This window comes from Mobula birostris, chromosome 2 (genome assembly GCF_030028105.1).
Source record: "Mobula birostris isolate sMobBir1 chromosome 2, sMobBir1.hap1, whole genome shotgun sequence".
In the NCBI taxonomy this organism is placed as follows: Eukaryota; Metazoa; Chordata; class Chondrichthyes; order Myliobatiformes; family Myliobatidae; genus Mobula; species Mobula birostris.
In genome coordinates, this window is record NC_092371.1 from 215,973,835 (window position 1) to 216,000,915 (window position 27,081).

General features: G+C 41.5%; 1 protein-coding gene across 2 annotated transcripts in view; it reads left to right on the forward strand.

Annotated features, from left to right (window-relative positions):
- fndc4a (fibronectin type III domain containing 4a) overlaps positions 1-27,081 on the forward strand; it is a 216,672-nt gene that overhangs the window by 89,152 nt on the left and 100,439 nt on the right. For both annotated transcript variants that reach the window (XM_072279032.1, XM_072279024.1), the window contains exon 3: positions 21,387-21,591. In XM_072279032.1, the coding sequence (XP_072135133.1) occupies positions 21,387-21,591 (205 nt within the window). The remainder of the gene's footprint in view (positions 1-21,386; positions 21,592-27,081) is intronic.

Here is a 27,081-nt window from a genome sequence, read left to right on the forward strand (position 1 = left end):
TATTCAGCACCCCGTTGGAGGTCTTCCTGCTTCATTGTTGTACAACATTGAATCACAGTGGATTTAATTTGGCTTTTTTGATACTGGTCAACAGAAAAGATTCTTTCATGTCAAAGTGAAAATAAATTTCTACAAATTAGTCTAAATTTATTACAATTGTTAAGCCCATAATAATTGATTGCATAATTACTCAAATCAGTATTTAGTAGATGCACTTTTGGCAGCAATTACAGCTTGCATCTATGTGGATGGGTCTCTATTTGCTTTGCACATTTAGACACTGCGATTTTTCCCCATTCTTCTTTACAAAACTGTTCAAGCTCTGTCAGCTTGCATGGGGATCAAGAGTGAACAGCCCTTTTCAACCCTCGCCACAAATTCTCAATTGGATTGAGGTCTGGATTCTGACTTGGCCACTCCAGGACACTAACTTTGTTGTTTTTAAGCCATTCCTTGTCTTGCTGAAAAGTAAGTCGCCCAAGTCACAGTTCTCTTGTTTTCTTCCTGGATTTCCCTGTATCGTTCTGTATTCATTTCCCTCTATCTTCATGAGTCTTTCAGAGACTACTGCAGTGAAGCATCCCCACAGCATAATGCAGCCACCACCATGCTTTACGGTAGGAATGATGTGTTTTTGATGTCCATAAGCCAAACATAGCCTTTAGTCTGATGGCTGAAAAGCTCAATTTTGTTTTTATCAGACCATAGAACCTTCTTTCTGATGATTTCAGAGTCTCCCACATGCCTTCTGGCAAGCTCTAGCCAAGATTCTGTGTGTTTTTTGTTTCAACAGTAGCTTTCTCTTTGCCACTCTCCCATAAAGCACCTTGGCAACAGTTGTATGCAAAATCGCTCCCATCTCAGCCATTGAAGCTTGTAACTCCTCCGGAGTTGTCACAGGTCTCTTGGTGGCCTCCCTCACTAGTCCCTTTTTTGCACGGTCAGTCAGTTTTTGAGGACAGCCTGTTCCGGGCAGATTCACAGCTGTACTATATTCTTTCCTTTTTTTGATGATTGACTTAACTCTACTCCAAGGGATATTCAGTGACTTGGAAATTTTCTTGTATCCATCTCCTGACCTGTGTTTTTCAATAACCTTTTCATGGTATTGCTTGATGTGTTCTTTTGTCTTCATGCTGTAGTTTTTGCCTGGGTATTGACTCACCTGTAGTTGGACTTTTCAGATACAAGTGTATTTTTACTACGATCAGTTGAAACACCTTGACTGCACATATGTCTCCAAAAGCAGATCTCCATTTAACTAATTATGTGACATCTAAAACCAATTGGCTGTATCAGTGATGATTTGGTGTGTCACATTAAAGAAGGTGAATACTTATGCTATCAATTGTTTTGTGTCTTATATTTGTAATTAATTTAAATCACTTTGTAGAGATCTGTTTTCACTTTGACACAAAAGAGACTTTTTTTGTTTATCAGTGTCAAAAAAAGTCAAATTAAACCCACTGTGATTCAATGTTGTAAAACAATAAAACTTGAAAACTTCCAAGCATGTAAATACTTTTTATAGGCACTGTATATATACGAGTGGTGATTGATAAGTTCGTGACCTAAGGTAGAGGGAGACAATTTTAGAAAACCTAGCACATTTATTTTTCAACATAGTCCCCTCCTACATTTACACACTTAGTTCAACGGTCGTGGAGCATACGGATCTTGGACCTCCAAGAAAGTGTCCACAGCAGGGGTGATTGATAGGTTCGTGGCCTCAGGTAGAAGGAATTGTGCTATACAGCTCTCTTTACATGCACATGCAGTTCAACTCTTTGAATGATTATGCAGAAAGTTTGAATTTAATAACTCATCAGGGGTGATTGATAAGTTTGTGGCCCAAGCTAGAAGGAGATGAGTTACTAACTTCAAGCTTTGTAACGAGAGTTGTATAACTCTTCTCCTTCTACCTTAGGCCATGAACCTATCAATCACCCCCGCTGTGGACACTTTCTGGAGGTCCAAGATCCGTATGCTCCACGACCGCTGGACTAGGTGTGTAAATGTAGGAGGGGACTATGTTGAAAAATAAATGTGCTAGGTTTTCCAAAATTGACCCCTTCTACATTAGGCTACAAACTTATCAATCACCCCTCATATATAATAGTTTAAGTTAAAATAAGTCGTGTAAAAGTAACAGAAATCAAACAAGTAGTGAGGGAGTCTTCATGGGTTCAATGTCCATTTAGACATCAGGTGGCAGAGGAGAAGAAGCTGTTGCTGAGTGTGTGCCTTCAGGTTTCTGTACCTTCTTCCCAATGGTAACAATGAGAAGCAGGCATGGGGTGGGTGGTGAGGATCCTTATTGTTTGACGCCACCTTCCTCAGGCGCCGCTCCTCGAAGATGTCTTGGATATTACAGAGAATACTGCCCATGATGAAGCTGACTAATTTTACATTTTTCTACAACTTACTTCGATCTTGTGCAGTAGCGCTCCCCCCACTCCCCCCATATCAGACAGTGATGCAGCCAGTCAGAATGCTCTCCATGGTACACTTGTAGAAATTTTCAAGTCTTTTAGTTGACAAACCAAAGCTCCTCAAACTCTGAATGAAATATAGACGCTGTCTTGCCTTCTTTATAGCTGCATCAACATGTTGCATCCAGGTTAGGTCCTCAAAAATATTGACATTCAGGAATTTGAAGTAGCTCTCTCTCTCCACCTCTGATCCCTCTATGCGTATTGCTTTTTGTTCCCTCGTCTTACCCTTTCTGAAGTCTTTCTGAGGACCAATAACATCATGAATGATGTCTCCCACTCTGCTCAGCAAGCAGATTGGAAGACATATTGTTATTAACTTTTTGTAAGGGAATTTGAATACCTTGAATTTTTATTAGAATTATAAAGGACCTTGGTGAACTCACACCTACGGTTTTCTGCAGTTTTAGTCTTCTCACCTAATGAACCTCCATATAGAAATACAATGGCTGCTTCTTGGTTTGTGTGACTATTGTTTGAGGAGAGATCTCAAGAGTTCATAAGAATGAGAGGTAAACATAGCAAAGCATAGGGACTACAAAATCTATCCCTTGGCTAACGTATACACGAGGAAATCTGCATGTGCTGGAAATTCAAGCAACACACACAAGATGCTGGTGGAATGCAGCAGGCCAGGCAGCATCTATAGGAAGAAGTACAGTCGACGTTTTGGGCCGAGACCCTTCGTCAGGACTAACGGAGAAAAGAGATAGTAAGAGATTTGAAAGTGGGAGGGGGAGGGGGAGACCCGAAATGATAGGAGAAGATGGGGGGGGGGGGGGGCGCGAGATGAAGCCAAGAGCTGGGAAGTTGATTGGCAAAAAGGATACAAGGCTGGAGAAGGGGGAGTATCGTGGGACGGAAGGCCTTGGAAGAAAGAAAGGAGGAGGGGAGCACCAGAGGAAGATGGAGAACAGGCAGGGAGTTATTGTGAGAGGGAAAGAGAGAGAGAACTAAATAAATAATAAATTAGGGATGGAGTAAGAAGGGGAGGAGGGGCGTTAATGGAAGTTAGAGAAATCAATATTCATACCATCAGGTTGGAGGCTACCCAAACGGAATGTAAGCTGTTGTTCCTCCAAGCTGAGTGTGTCTTCATCTTTACAGTAGAGGAGGCCGTGGATAGACATGTCAGAATGGGAATGGGACGTGTAACTAAAATGTGTGGCCACTGGGAGAACCTGCTTCCCCTGGTGGACAGAGCGTAGGTGTTCAGCGAAGTGGTCTCCCAATCTGCGTTGGGTCTCACCAATATATAGAAGGACGCATCAGGAGCACTGGACACAGTATATCACCCCAACCGACTCACAGGTGAAGTGTCGCCTCACCTGGAAGGACTGTCTGGGGCCCTGAATGGTGGTGAGCGAGGAAGTGTAAGGGCATGTGTAGCACTTGTTCCACTTACAAGGATAAGTGCCAGGAGGGAGATCGGTGGAAAGGGATGGGGGAACGAATGGACAAGGGAGTCGCGTAGGGAGCAATCCCTGCGGAAAGCAGAAAGTGGGGGGGGGGGGAAGTTGTGCTTGGTGGTGGGATCCCGTTGGAGATGGTGGAAGTTACAGAGAATTATATGTTGGACACAGAAGCTGATGGGGTAGTAGGGGAGGACAAGAGGAACCCTATCCCCAGTGGGGTGGCGGGAGGATGGGGTGAGAGCAGATGTGCGTGAAATGGGAGCAATGCATTTGAGGGCAGAGTTGATGGTGGAGGAAGGGAACCCCCTTTCTTTAAAAAAGGAAGCCATCTCCTTCATCCTGGAATGAAAAGCCTCATCCTGAGAGCAGATGCGTGGGAGACAGAGGAATTGAGAGAAGGGGATGACATCTTTACAAGACGTCTTCCTTTTACAAGATGGCTCCCGGTGTGGTCTTCTATATATTGGTGAGACCTGACGAAGATTGGGAGACTGCTTCGCTGAACACCTACGCTCTGTCCGCCAGAGGAACCAGGATCTCCCAGTGGCCACACATTTTAATTCCACGTCCCATTCCCATTCCGAATGTCAGTCCATGGCCTCCTCTACTATCGAGATGAAGCCACACTCAGGTTGGAGGAACATCACCTTATATTCCGTCTGGGTAGCCTCCAACCTGAAGGCATGAACATTGATTTCTCTAACTTCCGTTAATGCCCCTCCTCCCCTTCTTACCCCATCCCTATTTTTTTTCTCTCTCTTTCCCTCTCGCAAATACTCCTTGCCTGTCCTCCATCTTCCTCTGGTGCTCCCCTCCTCCTTTCTTTCTTCGGTCTTGTATCCCTTTTGCCAATCAACTTCCCAGCTCTTGGCTTAATCCCTCCCCCTCCTGTCTTATCCTATCATTTCGGGTCTCTCCCTCCTACTTTCAAATCTCCTACTATCTCTTTTTTCCGTTAGTCCTGATGAAGGGTCTCAACCCGAAACGTCGACTGTACTTCTTCCTATAGATGCTGCCTGGCCTGCTGCGTTCCACCAGCATTTTGTGTGTGTTGCTTGGCTAACGCATTTATAATGCGATAAAGGTTCAGCCTTAGGACTGAGATGGAATGTTTTTTTCACTCGGTGATGAACCTTTGGAACTATCTACCCTATAGGGCTCCAGAGCTTAGTTATTTATCACAGATTGAGGAGATTGATACATTTCTGGATATTCAAGGAATCAAAAGTTATGGGCTAAGGCATGAAAATGGTGTTGAGGTACAATGCCTGCCGTGATCTTCCTGTATGGTTGAGCAAGCTCAAAGGTTTGAATGACTACTGCTTGCACTTCTTATGTTCTTCTGTTCTCATTTGCTTACAATATAGGAGAAAGCTGTTTCTTTTAGCTCTGCTTGCCAGCTACATTCTCTTCCTCCACTCCTGATTCAATGCATGACTGTTATAACCAGTGATGACTTTTCAATTGTTTTAAAACGGAAGTGTCAGCTTTGATTTCCAATAGAAACTAGGGATATGGAGGCAGGAGCCGGGACGTAACTACACACTTCTCCATTATGTAAGGTCAGGAAGGATATGAATTTCAAATAGAAGCCGTTGCTTGAAGCCAAGGGGCATTCCCCGTTGGTGGAGTCCAAACATCATGGGTGTTTTAGAAGTGGCTGGTAGTTCAGACTACGTGAATAGGAAAAAAATGAAGTGGTCTTGGGGAGACTGCAGGTGACGGTCCTGGTTCTTTTATCTAACAGCTTGCAATGGCCCAGATTCTCTTTGTCAGCAGCTGGACCCATGTTAAAGCCCACTGCTCCTCTGACCTTCCTGAGCTTGAAGACAGTTATACAAGAAAGGTGTATGGTGTGTGTGATTTTACTTGTAGCATAATCCTTGTTCTCTGTAGATCACTCAGATCAGCTTTCAAGTATATTTCTGTCATCTGATCTTCTGCTGATATGAGCTCACCTTGCCGCTGCAGTGCTGTGAGGCGCTCCACAATGCACACTTGTATCTCCCAATGCACTGCAGCAGTCTGCCATTGACTCCAGCTTCTGCTTTCACTACCCGCTGTTGCTGGTTTGTAGTCAGTTCCTCACAGTGCCACATTCATGTCCTTTCTGTCAATCCTCTTCATCCTGCTTTTCCAACATAGCTCTGAATAATATCATTTGATCTGTCTATTTCTGTCAATACATTATTATTTTACTGTGGCTTGTATATTATTTCTTGCCTTGTGGGTCTTTGCGGAGCTCAGGAACAGATCCCTTAAATAGTAGGGAAAATATTTTTTCATCTAAAGTGCTGTGGGAACAGATTGATTTATTATGATAGAATAAACCAGCCTCTGCCCATGGTAGCAGTTTTCTGCTGTGTGACTATATAACACTGTGTACTGGTGCTGTAAATTATTGCTTTAATAAGCTGGATGGGGGAGGGACAGACAAACAAACAATTTTTAGATTTGTTGGTAACACTTGCTAGTTATGTTATCAATAAATGCTATCCTATTGTGAAATAACTAGAGATGGGATCACTGGGTAACATTCCATCACTGTCTCAGAGTATAGTAGGTATCTCAAAATTATTATTCATGTCCTTCTCTTTTCGCTCTCCTGTTGATCCTTTCTTTCCATGGATGTTGATCAGAAGTATAAATAATAAATTAACTTTCCACTACCTCAACTAGTAAAGAGACACAAGAAAAGACTTTGGCTAATTTTGCCTGGCGGTAATCCCCACAGTGCTCCAACAGAATGTTCCCCCTCCATTTCTAAACACCTTCATTAGTAATTCTAGATTAGTCACGCACGTTTCACCGATAGAAATCTATTCAAAACCATCGCTGCCTCGAGATCAAACTTTTTTTTTTCGTCAATGCAATTATAAAAGAAGAGCATGCAGTATATCAATATTGATCACAAAAATATAGTTAGCTTTAAAGTATTGTTCAATATTATTCTCACATAAATACTTTAATAATTTAACCCAATCGATATACCTATCTAAACAGTTTGAATATCATAAGATATAGGAGCAGAATTAGGCCATTCAGCCCATTGCTTCTGCTCTGTCATTCCATCATGGCTGATTCACACTCAAAGCCCATTTTATTAGGTACACCTCTACACCTGTTTGTTAATGGAAGTATATAATCAGCCAATCAACTGGCATTAAATCAATGCATATGATTGTTGATGCCAGACCGGATGGTTTGAGTACCTCAGAAATTGCTGATCCCCTGCGATTTTCACGCACAACAGTCTCTAGAGTTTACAGAAACTGGTTCAAAAAAAACTAAAAACATCCAGCAAGCAGCAGTTCTGTGGGCGAAAATGTCTTATTAATGAGAGAGGTCAGAGAAGAACAGCCAAATTACTGTAGTTCAAGCTGATAGGAAGGCAACAGTAACTCAAATAATCATGCGTTACTAAAGAAGAGCATCACTGAATGTGCAACATGTCTTACCTTGACATGGATGGGCTACAGCAGCAGAAGACCAGGAACATACATTCAGAGGCCACTTTATGAGGTACAAGAGTGAATTAACCCACTCTCAACCCCATCCTCCCACCTTCTCATCGTAACCTTTGAAGCCTTTTTAATCAAGAAAATATCAAACTTTGTTTTAAATATACCCACTGACCTGGCCTCTACCGGCACCTGTAGCAATGAATTCCAAAGATTCGCCACCTTCTGGCTAAAGGAATTTCTCCTCATCTGTTCTAAAGGGACGACCTTCTATTCTAAGGCTGTGCCCTCTGGTCCTAGACTATCCCACTATAGGAAACACCTTCTCTACATTCACTCTATCTAGGCCAATCTATATTTGATAGGTTTTAATGAGATCCCGCCCCCCCCCCCCCACCATTCCTCTAACCTCCAGTGAGTACAAGCCCAGAACTATCAAGTGGTCTTCATTCCCAGGATCATTCTCATGAACCTCCTCTGGACCCTCTCCAATGCCAAGGATTTTTCTTTTTGTGCCGATCCAATTTCCCTTTGAATGACTGACGCCACTGGGAGCTAAACACGACTCTGATGGAGCTAGTAAACACATGCTTTAGAAATAGACACACCTGAAGCCAAGCACTTTCAGCACACCCTCCAGCCAATACTTCGGAAAATTGCTGATTGATGTCCTTTCTACAAAATGTAGAACAAATCCTATCTGGCTATCGACTGATTGATCCACTCTTAATCATCAGGAAAGGTGTCATCAACAGTGTCATGGACCTGAACCTACCAATAATTTGTTCATCGAGACCTAATTTCAGTTTAATTTTAATTTTAGTTTATCTAGAACAGGTTCTTCCAGCCTAATGAGCCGCACCACCCTGCAACCCACCTTCTTAACACCAGCCTAATCACAGGGCAATGTACAATGACCAACTAGCCTACTAACCCATATGACTTTGGGCTGTGGTAGGAAACTGGAGCACCTGGAGGAAACCCACAGGGTTACACGGAGAACATACCAGTTCCTTCAGATGGGGCTGGAATTGAATTCTGAACGCTGGAGTGCCCCGAGCTGTAATAGTGTCACGCTAACTCATACGCTACCATAGTGCCCCACTTTGGGATCATTGCTTCATGGACAAGGAGCTGAATTCCAATGGAGAAGCAAGGATAGCTGTCCTTGACATCAAGGAAGCACTTGGTTCATCATTCATCGAACAACTCTCGTAAAACTGCAACCACTGTGTATCAAGGGAAGGATGCAATAATTCTTGTCATCGCACTTTGCACAAAGAAAAATAGTTACAATTCAAGAAGTCAATCATCCCAGTCACAAGGTATAGCTGTAGGAGTTCTTTGAGATAACTTACTAGACACAACCATCTTTAGCAGCTTCATCAATAACCCTCCTTCTAACATAAAGTCAAAAGTGTGGAGATTCATCATCATTGTGATGACTACACAATGTGCAATCCTATTTGTAAATCTTCAGAAACAGAAGCTGGCCCCTCTAGTAACATTTATACCCAGTAAATTGATAAATTAAACAAAAACCTGCCCTTTCATACCAACAAGTTGCAAATTTAAACCTCTAGGGGAAAGAAGTTTTGCCTGATTTCCCCATTGGCATTTAGTGACAAATTTATATTTGTGGTACCTGATTGTGGTCTCAGGCAGGAACTTCTTTTCATTCTTTACTGCATCAAAACATATTGTGTTCCGAAATGAGGTCACAACTTGACCATTTCTAGAAAAAGAACCTTGACTTTTCAACATTCCTGTCCTGCTAACAAGCAAACTCAACTCCAAACTCCTAGACCTGGGACTCAACACCTCCCTTTGTAAGTGGATGCCTGACTTCCTGACCGACAGACCACAATCTGTAGAAACACCTCCAGCGTGATTATCCTCAACACTGGTGAGCCACAAGGCTGCATCCTCTGCCATTTATTCTGTTCCCTATACATATACCAATACATAGCCAGATTCTGCTCTGACTCCAATGACAGAATGTGCAGATGATATGAGCATAGTGGGCCATATCTCAAATAGTGATGATTAGGACTACAGGAAGACAAGAGTCTTATGACCTGGTGTCATGACAATGACTTCAGAAAATTGGGCAGTACAGTGCCGATGCTCCTATTTATATCAACCGTCAGTGCTGAGGTTGAGAGACTTCTAAATTTCAAGTTTCTAAGGAGTGAATATCACCATTAGCTCATCCTGGTCCAACTGCTTAGATGCCACAGCCAAGCAAACTCACCACCAAGAAATGCTCTACTTTCTCAGGAAGCTAAAGAAATTTGGCATGTCCACTTTGGCTCTCACCAGTGTTTATTGACACACCATAGAATGCATCCTGTCTGGATGCCTAAATGCTTGGTATGGTAACTGCTCTGCCCATGACCTCGAGTAGCTACAGAGAGCTGTGGACACAGCTCAGCACATCATAGAAACTGGTTCCCCTCTGTAATTACACTTTTCACAACCATAATCAATGATCCCACCCACCACAAGTATACTGTCTTCTCCTCCATCACATTGGACAGTAGATACAAACGCCTGAAACCACGGACACCAGGCTCAAGGCTACTATCCTGCTGTTATAAGACTATTGAAAGGTTTCATAGTACAAAAGCTAGACTCTTGACTTCGCAATCTACCTCACTATGACCTTGCACCTTATTGTCTACCTGCACTGCATTTTCTCTGTAACTTTATCCTGCATTCTATTATTGTTTTACCTTTTGCTACCTCAATTAAATGAATTGATCTGTATCAATGATATGCCAATTAACGGATTTACTAATCATGAATAAACTCTTCTCAGGCTTCCAGCTGGGAACAGGTATCAATTTTAACTGACATTTCAATGACAAACTCTGCCATGCAAAATGATCTAGTGCTTTCCTGGTGTATACGATTAATAAGCTCTTCTTGGGCTTTCATCTGGGTATAGGTATTGATTATAACCAACATTTCCAATGACAGGTTCTGCCACCTTCTCGTAGTCCATCCCTCCTGATTGGTTAGTCCTAATCGAATCTGATTTCCACTCTCCCACCTTGTTTACAATTGAATTTCAGTCCATACTTAGAGTGAGACCTTTGTCTTTATTAAAATTCTGCTTTTCTAGTTTTATTTCAATGGCTTGCTTTACTAGGTGGTCCCAAAAACCATTGGCGTGGCACAGTAGTTTTGTGCTGTCAAAGTCAATCCTAAATCAATGAAAATCAATGTTCTGCTACTGCCGATTTCTCCAAACAGAAACACCACCTGTCCTCCAAGAAGGACCACCAGGATCCTGAAAAAATACCAGAGATACCAACCACAAACCCGTAAGGAAGCTCTTATCTCAGCTTATGTGGATCAAAGATGACCTGGGACTAAGGACAGCTGGCGTTTACAGGATTCCCTGTGAATGTGGGGCAGCATATGTCAGCCAGACTGGACGCACAGTGGAAACCCACATCAAGGAACACAGGAGGTGCATCCGTTTGCGTTACCCAGAGAATGGCTTATAGACTTGACTTTGATGATACGAAACTATCATACTATGCCAGTGGCTTTTGGGACCACTTGGTGTAGGAAGCCATTGAATTAAAACTAGAGAAAAAGTATTTTAACAAAGATGGAGGCCTGGCTCTTAGACCTGGAATTTGGTTGTAAACAAGGTGGGAGAACAGAACCTGATTGGATGAGGACTAACCAAACAGGAGGGATGGACTATGGGGGTTATAATTACCACTGGACTAGACATGCATAGGCATCATCCTTGATGAAGAAGGCAAAGTGTGTCATTTGAACCACACTTAAAGTCGATACCTGTACCCAGCTGGAATCCCGAGAAGAGTTTATTCACCATACACGCCAGGAAAGCACTATATTTTTTTTCAAATTTACCAATTATTAGTAGGTATTTTCCAAGTACCATTACAAAGTTATCTGTACTAAAGTTTATTCACCATAGCTTTCTATATTTTAGAGCACTTACTAATTAAATCACTCACTTGATCATGTCTCCAGTTCAGAAACTTTATTTCTAATTCCAACAGCAATTATAACATAACGTTGAATAACCATGAACCATATGTCCCAATGATTTTCACTGGCTCCAACCCTGTCTCTGCAAAATCAAGTTTTTCTTAACTTGGGCTTTGCTGTATTTACAACCTTTTTTATTTTCTTACATATTAAATACTGATTGCTATTGCCTGTGTATCTCCCTATGTTTTTGATAACCTGTTCTAGTTTACTGTGTATTGCTTTTTATGTATTATTTCAGAGGATAGACTCTTGCATGAATTGCAAGACTTTCATTCCATAAATCCTTTTCATTATCTCTCTTCCTGTTAGTTTAACTGTTACCAGATGAAATTTTCCATGATAAGCATTATTCTCTTCTCCTTTATGCATTACATATATTTGGTTACATTTTATTTCTATAAGAATGGCCTAATATGGAAGTTAACTTCAGATTAAGCCTCTTTGTCTATACCATGTGTTGCTAATGTTGAAGTTGTGAGAGGTCTGCAGCAGGATAAACGATGCAAAAGACAACTGAGCCAAGACGATGGTAGGCAGGAACCACCCTTCCTAATCAAGGCAGAAAGAAAGAATGAGTCAGCTAAGGTTGGAGGAATCAATATTGACACCGACAAAAGTGCAAGTGTGACTCCTCCTACTGGCAATGCATGGAGTAGACGTGTTTCTCGAATGGCTCCGTTCTTTTTAAATTACTGAATCCAATCTGATTTGAAAACTTACTCTTGGAGTATTACGATGTCTCGTGCTAAAACTTCTGAAAAAGAAGAGGATCCTTCTGTGACTATGGAAGCTATTGCTCAGCTAATTCGGAAAGCTCAGAGTGAAACGTCTCAACAACTTTTGGATGTGTGTTTAAAAATTACCACAGAGCTTAAACGAATGGAGATTTTCTTTTCCTTCCTTTTAAAATTGTAAGAAATCAATTTACTTATTTGGGTATAATAATTACTAGGAATTATGAATTTCTTTTTAAAAAGAAAAATTTATCACTCTTTTGGAGTATGTTAAGAAGGTACTATCAAATTGGTCTCCCCTTTCTTTGTTGCTGATTGGACATACCAATTCTATTAAAATGAATATTTTGCCTAAGTGTTTATATTTATTTCAAGCCCTGCCTGTTTTTTATTCCTAAATCCTTTTTTGACTCTTTAGACTCAATTATATCTTCTCATATATGGAAGAATAAAACCCCCTGATTAAACAAAGTTCATCTCAGAAAACTAAAAAAAATGGGGGATTAATTAGCCCTACCCAATATTAGGTTTTACTGCTGGGCTGTCAACATAGGCTACCTTACGTTCTGGTTATATTATATTAATCGTGAAGACTGTCCAGTTTGGGTTTCTTCAGAAGTTAGTTCTGTTACTAAATTTTCTATTATTTCTCTTCTTGGTTCTTCAATTCTTCTATCCTTAACTAATTTAACTGATAATTATGTAGTTAAACATTCTTTGAGGATTTGGTTACAATTTAGAAAATTCTTTGGGTTATTTGGTTTTTCACTCTCTAGTCCCATTTTTTCTAATTATTTTTTTAAACCTTCTTTGACTGATGTAGTTTTTAAAGAGTGGAATAGACTAGGTATTAAATGTTTTCAGGATCTGTTTGTGGAGATAGTCTTTCCTTATTTGATCAACTATCTATTAAATATAATCTTCGTAAAGCTCACATTTTTAGATATTTACAAATTAGAGACGTCTTGCGTCCTCAATTTCATATATTTCCTATATGTCCACATAAGAATTTAATTGATACAATTTTTACTCTGAAACCTTTTCATAATGGATCTATTTCTAATATTTATAGTATGTTGCTGGCAATGAGAAACATTCCATTAGACAAAATTACTATCTCTGGGAACAAGACCCACAGATTTCAATTGATGAGGATACTCGGAATGAAATTTTTAAACGTGTTCACATCTCTTCGTTATGTGCGCGTCACTCTCTCTTACAACTTAAAGTGGTTCATAGAGCCTACGTGACTAAAGATAAGCTCTCTCGTTTTTACACAGATTTTTCTCCATACTGTAATAGGTGTAATATCGAAGAGGCCTCTCTAATTCATATGTTTTGGTCCCGCCCGCGGCTTGATAAATTTTGGAAAGAAGTATTTCAAACTTCTTTGGAGCTTTTTAAAGTACACTTTAAACCCAACCCTCTGACTGCTTTGTTTGGCATTGTTGGAGTAAGTGATTTTACTCTTAAGCCGAATGATTTGCATTTTTTTGGCTTTTATTTCTCTTTCAGCCAGAAGGGTTTTGTTGCTTAAATGGAAAGATGCCACTCCGCCTACTCATGCCCATTGGTTGATTGATGTTATGTCACGTTTAAATCTAGAGAAGATTAGGTGTGCTATTTCTATACCTAGACAAGATTTTTTCACATTATGGGGACCTTTTTGGAACTACTTTCACAATCTTCAACTTGTTCAGCAATGATGATGGCTATTATATGTTTGAATTTACGACTATATGTCCAAGATTTTTTTCTCTTTTTTTTATTATGGGGTTTTGATTTTGCTTTTGAATAAAATATACCTTTTCAATATTATGGTTAATTTACTATTTATAGATATGGGGCATTTCAACCTTGTTTTTGTTTCCTTAATATCATAATGTATTTTGTATTCATCTATGCAAGTAATTAATTAAAATATTGAAAAAGAAAAGTGCAGGTGTCGCTCCTCAAGCTTGCATTGTAATTGTGCAGGTGTTCCAAGCAGAAATGTCAGAGTGGCAGTAGGATAGTGAATTCAGGTGACATAAAGAAGGAAATTCAGTGTTACTGGCTTGGTAGAGCATAGTTGTTCCATGAGCTTCACTCAGTTGACCTTTGGGTGTTCCATTGTAGAGGACACCACATTGTGAGCACAGTAAATTAGATTGGAAGAAGAGTACGTGAATTGCTGCTCCACCTGGAATGGCAGGAAGGGAAGAGGTGAAGAAGTGCAGCAAGATGGGAAGTGAATTCTGAGGATGGAAGATTGAACTGTAGTGATGCAAAAAAAAAAGCAAACTCTTCAGTATGATAAAGGAGCCTGGTAGAATATGTGAAAGTAGGAATGAATGGGTCATTTCATGATGGGAATTTTTGCACAGTGGGGAGCCACAGGGAATAGTGCTTGAACCCAGCTGGTTGAAATCAATGATTTAAATGAAAGGATGAAGTACACTTTACCCACATTTGCTGATGATGCAGTGCTGGAAGCATACAGAGTGGCTTCAGGGAGATATGCAGAGACAGTTTAAGTAAGTGGACAAGAACATGGAAGGTGGAATGTAAAGTGCGAAGTAATGTAGGTGAAGCCTTTGGTGGAAAAAATGCAGAATCACAGAACTTCTTTTCAAATGGTGAGGAATTGAGAGATGCTGGCGTTCAAAGAAAGCCATGCTTTCTCATACAGGATTCACAGAGAGTTAATATGTAGCCAGCAACCAATTAGGAATACAGATTTAATGTTGTCCTTCAGTGCAAGAGGATTTGAATACAAGAGTATTGATGACTAATTGCGATGATGAATGTGCTGTGATGAGGGAAGATTTGGAATATTGTGCACAGCTCTGATGCCCCTAAAGAAGGGCTGATGGGAAGGTTTATTGGATTGATTTCTGGGATAGTGGGCTTGTCAGATGAGGAGATATTAAGCAGCCTGGGCGTATACCCTCTTGACTTTAGAAGAATAAGAGATGATCTCATTCCTACAGGGGTAGACGTGAAGTTGAGATTTCCCTTGGCCAAGGTGTTATTTCAAAATCAGGGATTGTCCATTCAAGATTGAGAAACTTCTTCACTGAGAGAGAATTTTACAATGGCTGGAAGTGAATACGATCAACAGGAAGTTTTCTTAAGAGTTTGAGATACTTCCCTGCTCTTTCCAGCTCATATTTCTTTAAAAGACACTTAGTGAGTAAATTTTCAGTTATTTTAAATGTCTAATTAGATCTCTCCTTAATCTTTTAACCTCAAAGGATTAGAAGCTTAATCATGCAATCTGTACTCAAAGTGTGTTAATCTACAGTACAGGCTTAGGCACACATATATATAGCTAGGATGCCTAAGACTTGCACAGTACTGTAGTAATTTTATGTATCACATTGTACAGTTGCTGCAAAATAGAAAGTCACGACGTGTGTGATGATAAACCTGATTCTGATATGGGTCACTCTTGTGGACTGAGAGAGGGAAGGGGGTAGGGAAGGGGGTGGGGAAGGGGAAGGGAGTGGGAAGCACCACAGAGAAACGTTCTGTGATGAGCAATAAACTGATTGTTTCAAATCAAATAACCTTGCCTGGTGTCTCAGGGCTGCGTGTGTATGTACCTGCGCCAACCCCAGCACCCCATCTCTGCCACCTGTCCCATACCCCTCCCACAGCACTCCACCCTAAATATTCCCTAAATCCTTTGCTCTCATCAGATTGACAAACATGCTTTCTGTTCCACGTTACAAATACAGTACTATGCAAAAGTCTTAGGCATATATATATATCCCAGTAGAATTATGTCCCAGTCGATTTCTGCTGAAATGCACTCTATCCCTCCAAACCTTCTCGAAGAGACTCTGGCCCACACTGAACATGGCACCACAAATGGACCAATCAGATATTCAATGCAAATGAAGCTTCGCCTGCACAAAGGGACCAATCATCCCCAGAACCCTTTGATAGCCGTTGCAGTGGTGCATTTGCTTTGGGCGATTTAAGTGTTTAGACTCTTCAGCTCTGTGATAAGTTTCTATCCAAAAAACCTCACAATACAGAAAATTGTGATAGAGTAGAACAAGCTGCAGTTGTTGGAAAGCATAAATTTAAATAGGTTTTCGTGTCATGATTTTTCTGTAACCAATGCAGCCCGTGTAATGCAAATAATGTTCCCTATCCATCAGTCAAATTCATGTCATGGAAACTATCCTCATCCTGGAAACATTCGTTATAGCTGAACTACCTGTTTCTCTAATTAAGTAGATATTTACAAGTACCAAGGAAACAGGAAAGCAACCAAGAATCTTACAATTCTGTGGGCAGAGGCAACTGACTGAATTTAATACTACAATCCTTCCATTTTGTTGACCTTAGTCTCCCTCCCACCCTAGCCAACAAAAATAACTGGCTGATCTGGAGGAGGAATTAGTAGCAAGAGGCCATGGATCAAATACCTTTATGACCATCCCCGAGTATCTGGGAGAGGAACAGATCAATAGTCACGATAAAAGGAAGTGAAGTTTCAATGTGCAAAGGTTTCAGTGGGGGGCCAAGAAGTGGTACGTGATTGGAACAGCAAAGAGTTATCTCATCAGATTTGGTGTGGGCAGCTTCTGCTCCTCTTCCAAAGCAGGATAGCTACCATTTTGGGGTGGCATCGCCTGGGCTGGCTGGAAAGCCCATGCAACAGCAGTGAATATCAAACCAACCTCTCAATTGCAGCATTGTAGCCATTTTAAATAGTTTACTGAAGCATACTGTCATTCCAAAATGGACACTCTTATGGTATGCTGTGAAAAGGCTGTGGATACATGTAGAATGCACTGCATGCATTTTTTTTTTGTATTAGACTATAAGATACAGGAGCAGAATTAGGCCATTTGGCCTGTAGAGTCTGCTCCACCATTTCATCATGGCTAATCCATTTCCTTTTCAGCCCCAATCTCCGCCTTTCTGCCCGTATTCCTTCATGCCCTGACTAATCAAAAATCTACCAACCTCTGCCTTAAAAATATACAAACCCTTGGCCTCCACAGCTGCCTGTGGCAATGAATTCCACAGATTCACCACTCTCTGACTAAAGAAATTCCTCTTCATGTCCGTTCTAGGACCCCTTCTATTTTGAGGATGTAGCCCCTGGTCTTAGACTCTCCCACCATAGGAAAAGTCCTTCCCACATCCACTCTGTCAAGGCCTTTCACCACTCAATTGGTTTCAATGAGATCCTTCACTCATTCTCCTGAATTCTAGTGAGTACAGGCCCAGAGCCGTCAAATGCTCTTCATGTGATAAGCCTTTCAATCTTGGAATAATTTCCGTGAACCTCCTTTGAACCCTCTCCAGTTTCAGCACATCCTTTCTAAGATAAGATATCCAAACCTGCTCACAATACTCCAAGTGGGGCCTCACCAGTGCTTTATTAAGTCTCAACATTACACCTTTAGTTTTATATTCTAGACCTCTTGAAATGTATGCTAACGTTGCATTTGCCTTCCTTACCACCAACTCAACCTGCAAATTAACCTTTTGGGAATCCTGCACAAGGACTCCTAAATCCCCTTGCACCTCATATTTTTCAATTTTATCTCCATTTAGAAAATAGTGTATGCTGTTGTTTTTTCTACCAAAGTGCAAGACCATACACTTCCTGACACTATATTTCAACTGCAACTTCTTTTCTCATTCTCCAAATCTAAGATCTTCTCTAGGTTTTGTGCTTCTTCACACTACCTGCCCCTCTACCTATCTTCGTATCCTCCTCAAACTTGGCCACAAAGCCATCATTTCTGTAATCCAAATCATTGACATACAAAGTAAAAAGAAGCGATCCTAACACAGACCCCTGTGGACACTACTAGTCACCCGCAGTGCACTAGAAAAGGCTCCCTTTATTTCCACTCTTTGTTTCCTGCCATTCAGCCAAAGCTCTATCCATGCTAGAATCTTTCCTGTAATACCATGGCTTCTTAACTTGTTAAGCAGCTTCATGTGTGGCACCTGGTCAAAGGCCTTCCGAAAATCCAAGTGCACAGCATTCACCAATTCTCCTTTGTTTGTCCTGCTTGTTATTTCTTGAAAGAATTCCAACAGATTTTTCAGACAAGATTTTCCCTTAAAGAAACTACCCTGACTTTAACCTATTTTATCTTGTGCCTCCATATCCTGAAACCATATCCTGAACTCGACTCCAACATCTTCCCAACCACTGAGGTCAGACTAACTGGCCCATAATTTCCTTTCTTCTGCCTCGCTCCCTTCTTGAAGAGTGGAGTGCAATTTTCCATTCCCCTGGAACCATGGCAGAATCATTTGATTTTTGAAAGATCAATAATAATGCTGAGGAAACAGAGAGTCTGCAGGGAGACTTGGATAGATTGGAAGAATGGGCAAAGAAGTGGCAAATGAAATACAATGTTGGAAAGTGTATGGTTATGCACTTTGGCAGAGGAAATAAACGGGCAGACGATTATTTAAATGGGGAGAGAATTCAAAGTTCTGAGATGCAACGGGACTTGGGAGTCCTCGTGCAGGATACCCTTAAGGTTAACCTCGAGGTTGAGTCATAGTCATAGTCATAGTCATAGTCATGGTTCTATTACTATTTATTATTTATGGAACAACTGTAACGAAAACCAATTTCCCCCGGGATTAATAAAGTATGACTATGACTATTCAGCCATGGTTGCTCATCCTGCCTGTAGAATACTTCTTTGCGATATATCTATCCTGTGCCTTCTGAATTGCTCCCAGCAATTTCGCCATTGCTGCTCTGCCATCAACTTGGCTTGTGTGCCCTTCCAATCAACTTTGGCCAGCTCCTCTCTCATGTCTTTATAATTCCCATTTCTTCACTGTAATACTGATATATCTGACTTTAGCTTCTCTTACTCCAATTGCAGGGTGAATTCTATCATATTATGATCACCTATCCCTAAGCGTTCCTTTACCTTGAGCTCTCTAATCAATTCCAGTTCATTGTACAACACCTAATCCAAAAAAGTTGATCCCCTAGGGGCTCAACCACAAGCTGCTCTAAAATGTTATCTTGTAGGCATTCAACAAATTCCCCCTGTTGTCATGCAGCACCAACTTGATTTTCCCAATCTCCCTGCATATTGAAATCCCCCATGACTATCATAATATTGCCCTTTATTATAACACACACCCATCCATGCCAGCTTCTAAGGTTTAGATGCTCTAACTCTCTGAGGTATGGATAGCTGGCATGGCTCCTTTAAAAATTCAGGACAGTCCCGCTGATTGGAAATCATGTTTTGGGCGCCAAATATTGAGCATTTAAGGAGCACCTGATCTGAGGTTCGCTGCTCAATCATAAGCCTACCCATGATTTTGCCTAGTGTTTGTTTTGTTCTCAGATTCTCTATCCAGTTTGAAACCATGTCTCGATCCTAGCCTTGGATACTCCAGCATTTGGGTCCAAGCCACCCTCGTCAAGGACTCTTGTCACACCCTTTTGACATGCCTTTTCTATCTTCTGTTGTAAATTGTAGACCACATCTTTGCTGCTGTGCAGACATCTGTCTGTAACTCCCATCATGGTCTTTTTCCCTTGCAGTCTCTTAGACCTACCCATAATGATTCTACACCTTCTGATCCCATGTCACCTCTTTCTAGTGATTTGATTTCATTTTTTACCATCAGAGCAACCTCAACCCCTCTGCCTACCTGTCTGTCCTTTCAATGCAATGAGTATCCATGGACGTTAAGCTCCCAGCTATAATCTTCTAGCCATGATTCAGAGATGCCCACAACATCATACATGCCAATCTGTAACTGTGATGCAAGTTCATCTACTGTACCTTATTCCATATACGGCACGCTTTCAGATATAACACCTTCAGTACTGTATTCATCACCCTTTTTGATTTTGTCCCCCTTTTACACTGCAACTCATCCCATTGATTGCAATTTTGCCCTATCATCAGCCTCTTCTTGCTAGCAGTCTCACTACACACTGCTTTTGTTTCTAAATCAACTATCTCATCCTCAGCCCAATCATTCCAGTCCTCATTTCCCTGCCAAAAGCCCTCCTGAACAGCTCGAGCAAACCTGCCCGCAAGGATATTAACCCTGTTCAGGTGTAACGCATCCCTTTTGTACAGGTCGTATCTTTTCCAGAAGAGATGCCAATGATCCAGAAATCTGAACCCCTGCCCCCTGCACCAGATCCTCAGCCAAGCATTTATTTGCCAAATCATTTTATCCTTACCTTCACTGGTTTGTGGCACATGCATTAATCCAAAGATTACTCTTCAGGACCTCCTCACCCTTTCTACCAATATCATTAGTGTCAATATGTCCCAAGACTAATGGCTGCTCAATCTCGCCCTTGAGAGTGCCATAAACCTGATCTGAGACATCCCTGACCCTGGCACCTGAGAGGCAACATATCATTCGCGACAATAGAATCTCATTTCAATTCCTCTACTTATGGAATCTCTTATCATTACTGCGGTCCTCTTCACCTCTCTTGTCTTCTGTGCAACAGTACCAGACACCTGGTTGCTGCATCTTACCCCCCTCCCCGTAGGACATCCATAGTGGTATATTTATTATTGAGGCAAAAGACCGCAGGGATACTCTGCACTGGCTGCCCATTTCCCTTCCCTTCCCTTGCCTGACTGTGACCCAGTCATCTGCGTCCTGAAATCTAGGGTTTTTTTTAACTGTTGTATCCAAGGAAATAAGGCCTGAAGCCGAATATCAGGACCACCACACCCGAGCAAGAGTCAGACTCCACAGCCCTCCTTCACAAGGGGCGGGCATCCATGAAATGTGCACCTTATTTTTATCGTTCTTTTTTTCTTAGAAACAGAAAATGCAAAATTAATATAAACAAGAAAAAATCTGCAGATGCTGGAAATCCAAGCAACACTCACAAAATGCTGGAGGAACTCAGCAGGCCAGGCAGCATCTAGGGAAAAGAGTAAACAGTCAACGTTTCAAGCTGAGGTCCTGATGAAGGGTCTTGACCTAAAATGTTGACTGTTGTTACTCCTTTCCACTGAATTCCTGCAGCATTTTGTGTGTGATGCACAATAATTAGGTTAATTTCTGAATCTTTCCTGCTTGGATGTCTTACGTGGGAACCCTTGGGCTTTATTTGGCAGCCCTTGCCAGAAGCTTGCTGTAGTCTGTCATTATTTGAAATCTTGTAAAACGGTTATTTTATATGTATAAAAAGTGAGTTGAATTTTAATCATGGTGGAAAATTTATTTATCATCAGCTCATTCTTTTTCAATTGCTGTTTGATGCAGCGAAAAGATGGTCAGATGCAACGGTCAATCCGTGAAGTGAATACAACGAACCGAGCATGTGTGCTGTGGGACTTAGAGGAAGATACAGAGTACGTGATCCAAGTTCAGTCAATTGGTCTGAACGGGGAAAGTCGGGCCAGCAAGCGTGTCCAATTCAGAACTCTAAAGGAAACTGATTGGGTGCCATCAAATAGCTCGAATAAAGGTGAGATCTCTTAAGTTATTATTTAACCTGGCTTTCTGCCATGTACTTTAATGTTCTCTGGCAAGCTATCAGTTATACACAGGGGAGCACCCTAATGGTGCAGCTATCTGCACATTCTAATATGATGACTAAAGTGTTATTCGCACTGTCACTGCAAATACTTCCATGCATTTTTGTGAATGTAAGCAGAGTTAACTGAGAATAGTGGCTTGGAAAGTATTTCTAGGTCTTTAAACTAAGAGCTATTATCAATCACTAAGGGCTATATCAATCATTCTTTGAAATTCTGTTCATGTGTTGTAAGAAGACAGTTTCATATGCACTCAGTGGCCATTTTATTAGGTACAGGAGGCACCAAGTAAAGTGGCCAGTGAGTGTATATCCATGTGTTTGTGGTCTTCTGCTGCTGTAGCCCATCCATTTCAAGGTTCAATGTATTGTGCATTCAGAGATGCTGTTCTGCACACCACTGTTGTATGGAGGTTGTCCATCATGTCTGACAATGACAAGAAATCTATGTGGGAGAGTTTCACCGCTGTTGCAGTAGGCAGCCATCAATCCCAGGGGATCATGGGTTTGCGCCTCTGGTGGACTGTCTCCTCTCCAGGGCGCAAGCCTGGGCGGGAAGATGTGAAGAACCGGCCGTTGCCCATGCAGCGGGTTCCCCCTCTCCACATCACTGATGTAGTCCAAGGGAAGGGATGCAGCTTGGCACCAGTGTCGTCACAGAGGTTGCCAGAGTGAAATTGTAAGCAACATCAAACTGCCTTGAGAACCCCGGCTCCGGATTGCTTCCTTGGGGTTTACTCCCGGAGCCTTTCCCATGGGTGGGTATGGCCGCAAGGCAGTGGAGGTTTAAAATCAGAGCTTTCCTTCTGCTAGGCGGGCTGCAGTCCAAGGCTGATGAGCCCCACCTGCCCGAACCGCTGTTGTAACGCATGACTATTTGAGTTACTGTTACCTTCCTGTCAACTTGAGCCAACCTGGCCTTTCTCCTCTAAACCCTCTCATGAACAAGGCGTTTTTGTCCACTGAACTGCCTCTCACCAGATGTTTTTTGTTTTACATATGGTTCTCTGTAAACTTTAAAGACTGCTGTGTGTGAAAATCTTAGGAGATCAGCAGTTTCTGAGATACTCAAACCACCCTGTCAGGCACCAAAAATCATTCCATGATCAAAGTGACTGAGATCATATTTCTTCCCCATTCTGCTGTTTGATCTGAACAACAATTGAACCTGTTGACCATGTCTGCATGCTTTTATGCATTGAGTTGCTACCACATGATCTGCTGATTAGATATTGGCATTAGCCAGCATATGTACTGGCATACCTAATAAAATGGCCACTGTTCTCTATAGTTTGACAGAATTATTTTGTAGATTCTTGCAAAAACAGCTTCTTTACATTTTATACCTTGTTGACACAAGAAACATTTCCATTGATTGTCATTTTCCCAGCTACTAACACTCACATTGCCACTGAAGTAATTACTTTCCTGTAGAATAAAGTGTTCTTTGGTCTGTTCAATAAATGTGAGGTAATAGTGTGTTAAATCTTAGCTGATGGAAACATTGTTTAGTCAAAGTGAAGCAAAACAGAGATAATTTTCGGAATGTATTATCACAGAATAAAGTTGTGTTTTTAATGTGTCCTCGATAAGGCTACAGATAAGCCTACAAGAGGAGAGATTGTACTTGATCTGGTATTGGGAAATGAACCTGGGCAGCTGTCAGGTCTCTCAGTGGGAGAGCGTTTTAGAGATAGTGATCACAATTCTATTTCCTTTACCATAGCATTGGAGAGGGATAAGAACAGACAATTTAGGGAAACATTTAATTGGAGTAAGGGGAAATATGAGTCTATCAGGCAGGAACTTGGAAGAATAAATTGGAAACAGATGTTCACAGGGAAACATACAGAAGAAATGTGGCAAATGTTCAGGGGATATTTGCATGGGGTTCTGTGTAGATATGTTCCAATGAGACAGGGAAAGGATGATAGCGTACAGGAACCATAACAAAGACTGTTGTAAATCTAGTCAAGAAGAAAAGAAGAGCTTACAAAAGGTTCAAAAAACTAGGTGATGATAGAGATCTAGAAGATTATAAGGCTAACAGGAAACAGCTTAAGAATGAAATTAGGAGAACCAGAAGGGGCCATGAGAAGGCCTTGGTGGACAGAATTAAGGAAAACACCAAGGCATTCTACAAGCACGTGAAGAGCAAGAGGATAAGACATGAGAGAATAGGACCAATCAAGTGTGACAGTAGAAAATTGTCACCGGGAACGGTCGGGATGTACCCCAGGCTACTGTGCGAAACAAGGGAGGAGATTGCTGAGCCTCTGTCGATGATCTTTGCATCATCAATGAGGATGGGAGAGGTTGTGGAGGATTGGAGAGTTGTGGATGTTACTCGCTTATTCAAGAAAGGGAGCAGGAATAGCCCAGGAAATTATAGACCAGTGAGTCTTACTTCAGTGGTTGGTAAATTGATGGAGAAGATCCTGAGAGGCAGGATTTATGAACATTTGGAGAGGCATAATATGGTTAGGGATAGTCAGCAAGGCTTGGTGAAAGGCAGGTCGTGCCTTACGAGCCTGATTGAATTTTTTGAGGATGTGACTGAATACATTGATGAAGGTAGAGCTGTAGATGTAGTCTATATGGATTTTAGCAAGGCATTTGATAAAGTACCCCATGCCAGGCTCATTGAGAAAGTAAGGAGGCGTGGGATCCAAGGGCACATTGCTTTGTGGATCAAGAACTGGCTTGCCCACAGAAGACAAAGAGCGGTTGTAGACGGGTCATATTCTGCATGGAGGCCGGTGCCTCAGGGATCTGTTCTGGGACCCCTACTCTTTGTGATTTTTATAAATGACCTGGATGAGGAAGTGGAGGGATGGGTTAGTAAATTTGCTGATGACACAAAGGTTGGAGGTGTTGTGGATAGTGTGGAGGACTGTCAGAGGTTACAGCGAGACATTGATAGGATGTAAAACTGGACTGAGAAGTGGCAGATGGAATTCAACCCAGATAAGTGTGAGGTGGTTCATTTTGGTAGGTCAAATATGATGGCAGAATATAGCATTAATGGCAAGACTCTTGGCAGTGTGGAGGATCAGAGGGATCTTGGGGTCCGAGTCCATAGGACACTCAAAGCTGCTATGCAGGTCTACTCTGTGGTTAAGAAGGCTTACGCTGCATTGGCCTTCATCACTCATAAAAGAGCCGAGAGGTAATGTTGCAGCTATATAGGACCCTGGTCAGATCCCACTTGGAGTACTGTGCTCAATTCTGGTTGCCTCACTACAGGAAGGATGTGGAAAGCATAGAAAGGGTGCAGAGGAGATTTACAAGGATGTTGCCTAGATTGGGGAGTGTGCCTTATGAGAATAAGTTGAGTGAACTCGGCCTTTTCTCCTTGGAGCGACGGAGGATAAGATGTGACCTGATAGAGGTGTACAAGATAATGAGAGGCATTGATCATGGATAGTCAGAGGCTTTTTCCCAGGGCTGAAATGGCTAGCACGAGAGGGCACAGTTTTAAGGTGCTTGGCAGTAGGTACAGAGTAGATGTCAGTGTTAAGTTATTTATGCAGAGAGTGGTGAGAGTGTGGAATGGGCTGCTGGCGGTGGTGGTGGAGGTGGAAACGATAGGATCTTTTAAGAGATTCCTGGATAGGTACATGGAGCTTAGAAAAATAGAGGGCTATGGGTAAGCCTCGGTAGTTCTAAGGTAAGGACATGTTCGGCACAGCCTTTGTGGGCCTGTATTGTGCTGTAGGTTTTCTATGTTTCTGTGTTTCAATCTAAGAGCTACACACTTGACTTTTCAAACAACAGGATGCCAGGTATAGAGATTCCATGAATCCGGTGTCACAGGTTTGAATTACTGGGCAGCAGCTTACAATTTATTCTGTTCTTCATGGTTGCTAGCTCTTCAGCCAGGTAAAGTTAATAGAATATGACACTACAGTTGATTTAATAAAGAACTCCAAATTCAATTCTCCCTAATTACACTGAACACCAGTGAATGTAATTGGTAGAGTTAATTGGGAAAAAGAAACACCAGATGGTTTTCTGAAATGATCAGCATGATTCAGAAGAAGATTGCGTTTCTTTGAATGTATTACTTTGGGCAAGGTTTTGTTGTTCTTCATTCCAATTCATTTCTTGTAGTTGGCTACTTCAATGCAAATTGCTGCCTGTTCAACCCATTTAAGAAAGGTCTGCTTCTGAGGCTGTTGCTCGTAACTGCTTCAATGATTCCTGGGAAGGAATAAGATCCCTACAACTGGAGGTTTGGGAATTCGCCAGATTTCATGAGTCATCTGGTTCACCTTAATGAGAGGAGAGTCTCCTTTTAAAACCTACTAATGTTGGAAAACCTTGGTCTTGTTTTATTTCTCATATATCCTTACAACATAGAAGGATACCCATTCAGTCTGTCAAGTCTATGCATAAGACTCATTCCCATACATTTCTCCCTAACTAGTTCTGTTTCACATGTCCATTGATTCCATTCTGATTGTCTTGCTACCTACCTGTGCACATTACAATAACCAGTTATATCACTGTGACAGCGTGCGTTTCTTCCAGGTGCACTATTTTCTTCCCACAATCCAAAGATGGACAGATCAGGGCAGTGTGTTGTGGACATGCTATGTTAGTGCTGGAAGTGTGACAACACTTGTAGTCTGCCTCCGGCACAATCCTCACTGATTAGATTTGGCTCAATTGACGCATTTTACTGAATGTTTTGATGCACATGTGACAAATAAAGTTAATCTTTTACTGTCCCTTTAACCCTCATTCATTGCATGTCTTCTGGATGTGAGATGAGGCCAGAGCACCTGGATGAAACCCTTATGTTAACAGCAAGACTGTCAAATTCCACACAGACACTACCCAATTTAGGATGAAACCTGGGTCCCTGCAGTAGACAGTGCTAAGTTCAAAATAAACTATGAAAGCTAATGGGAAATATGACTTGCATCACACACAAATATTTCGTCTGGATCAAGCTCTGAGTTAATTTAATGGCAGTGACCTTGTTTAAACAAAATCATATTTCAGAATACAATGTTTAAAAAAATTACTGCAATGTGACTCTAACAATTGAAGTTCTTGTGAGTAAGCTCATGATCACAGGTGGCTGTGTTTGCTCCTGAAGAAGCTTGCTATCAGGAAGCTTAATCCTTAGTTTGTTCTGAGGTACATTGACCAGTGCGAGACAGGAGCAATTGGAGCAGCTGACCTCAGAAATCTGAGCCTACTTGAGAGAAGTATCAGCCAAGGTTTCATACAGTGAGCTCAGTGCATGTGTGCATCAAGTTAGAATCAGGTTGGCTCTGAAGAGAGCACTGATGAATTTATTGCCAAATATCTCTTTCTTGTGAATATTGACAGTATTAGTCAGTAGTTATGTACCCCCATTTCTGCTAAAGAAATGCTGGATCTCACTGAGCATTGCCCACGATCTGAATT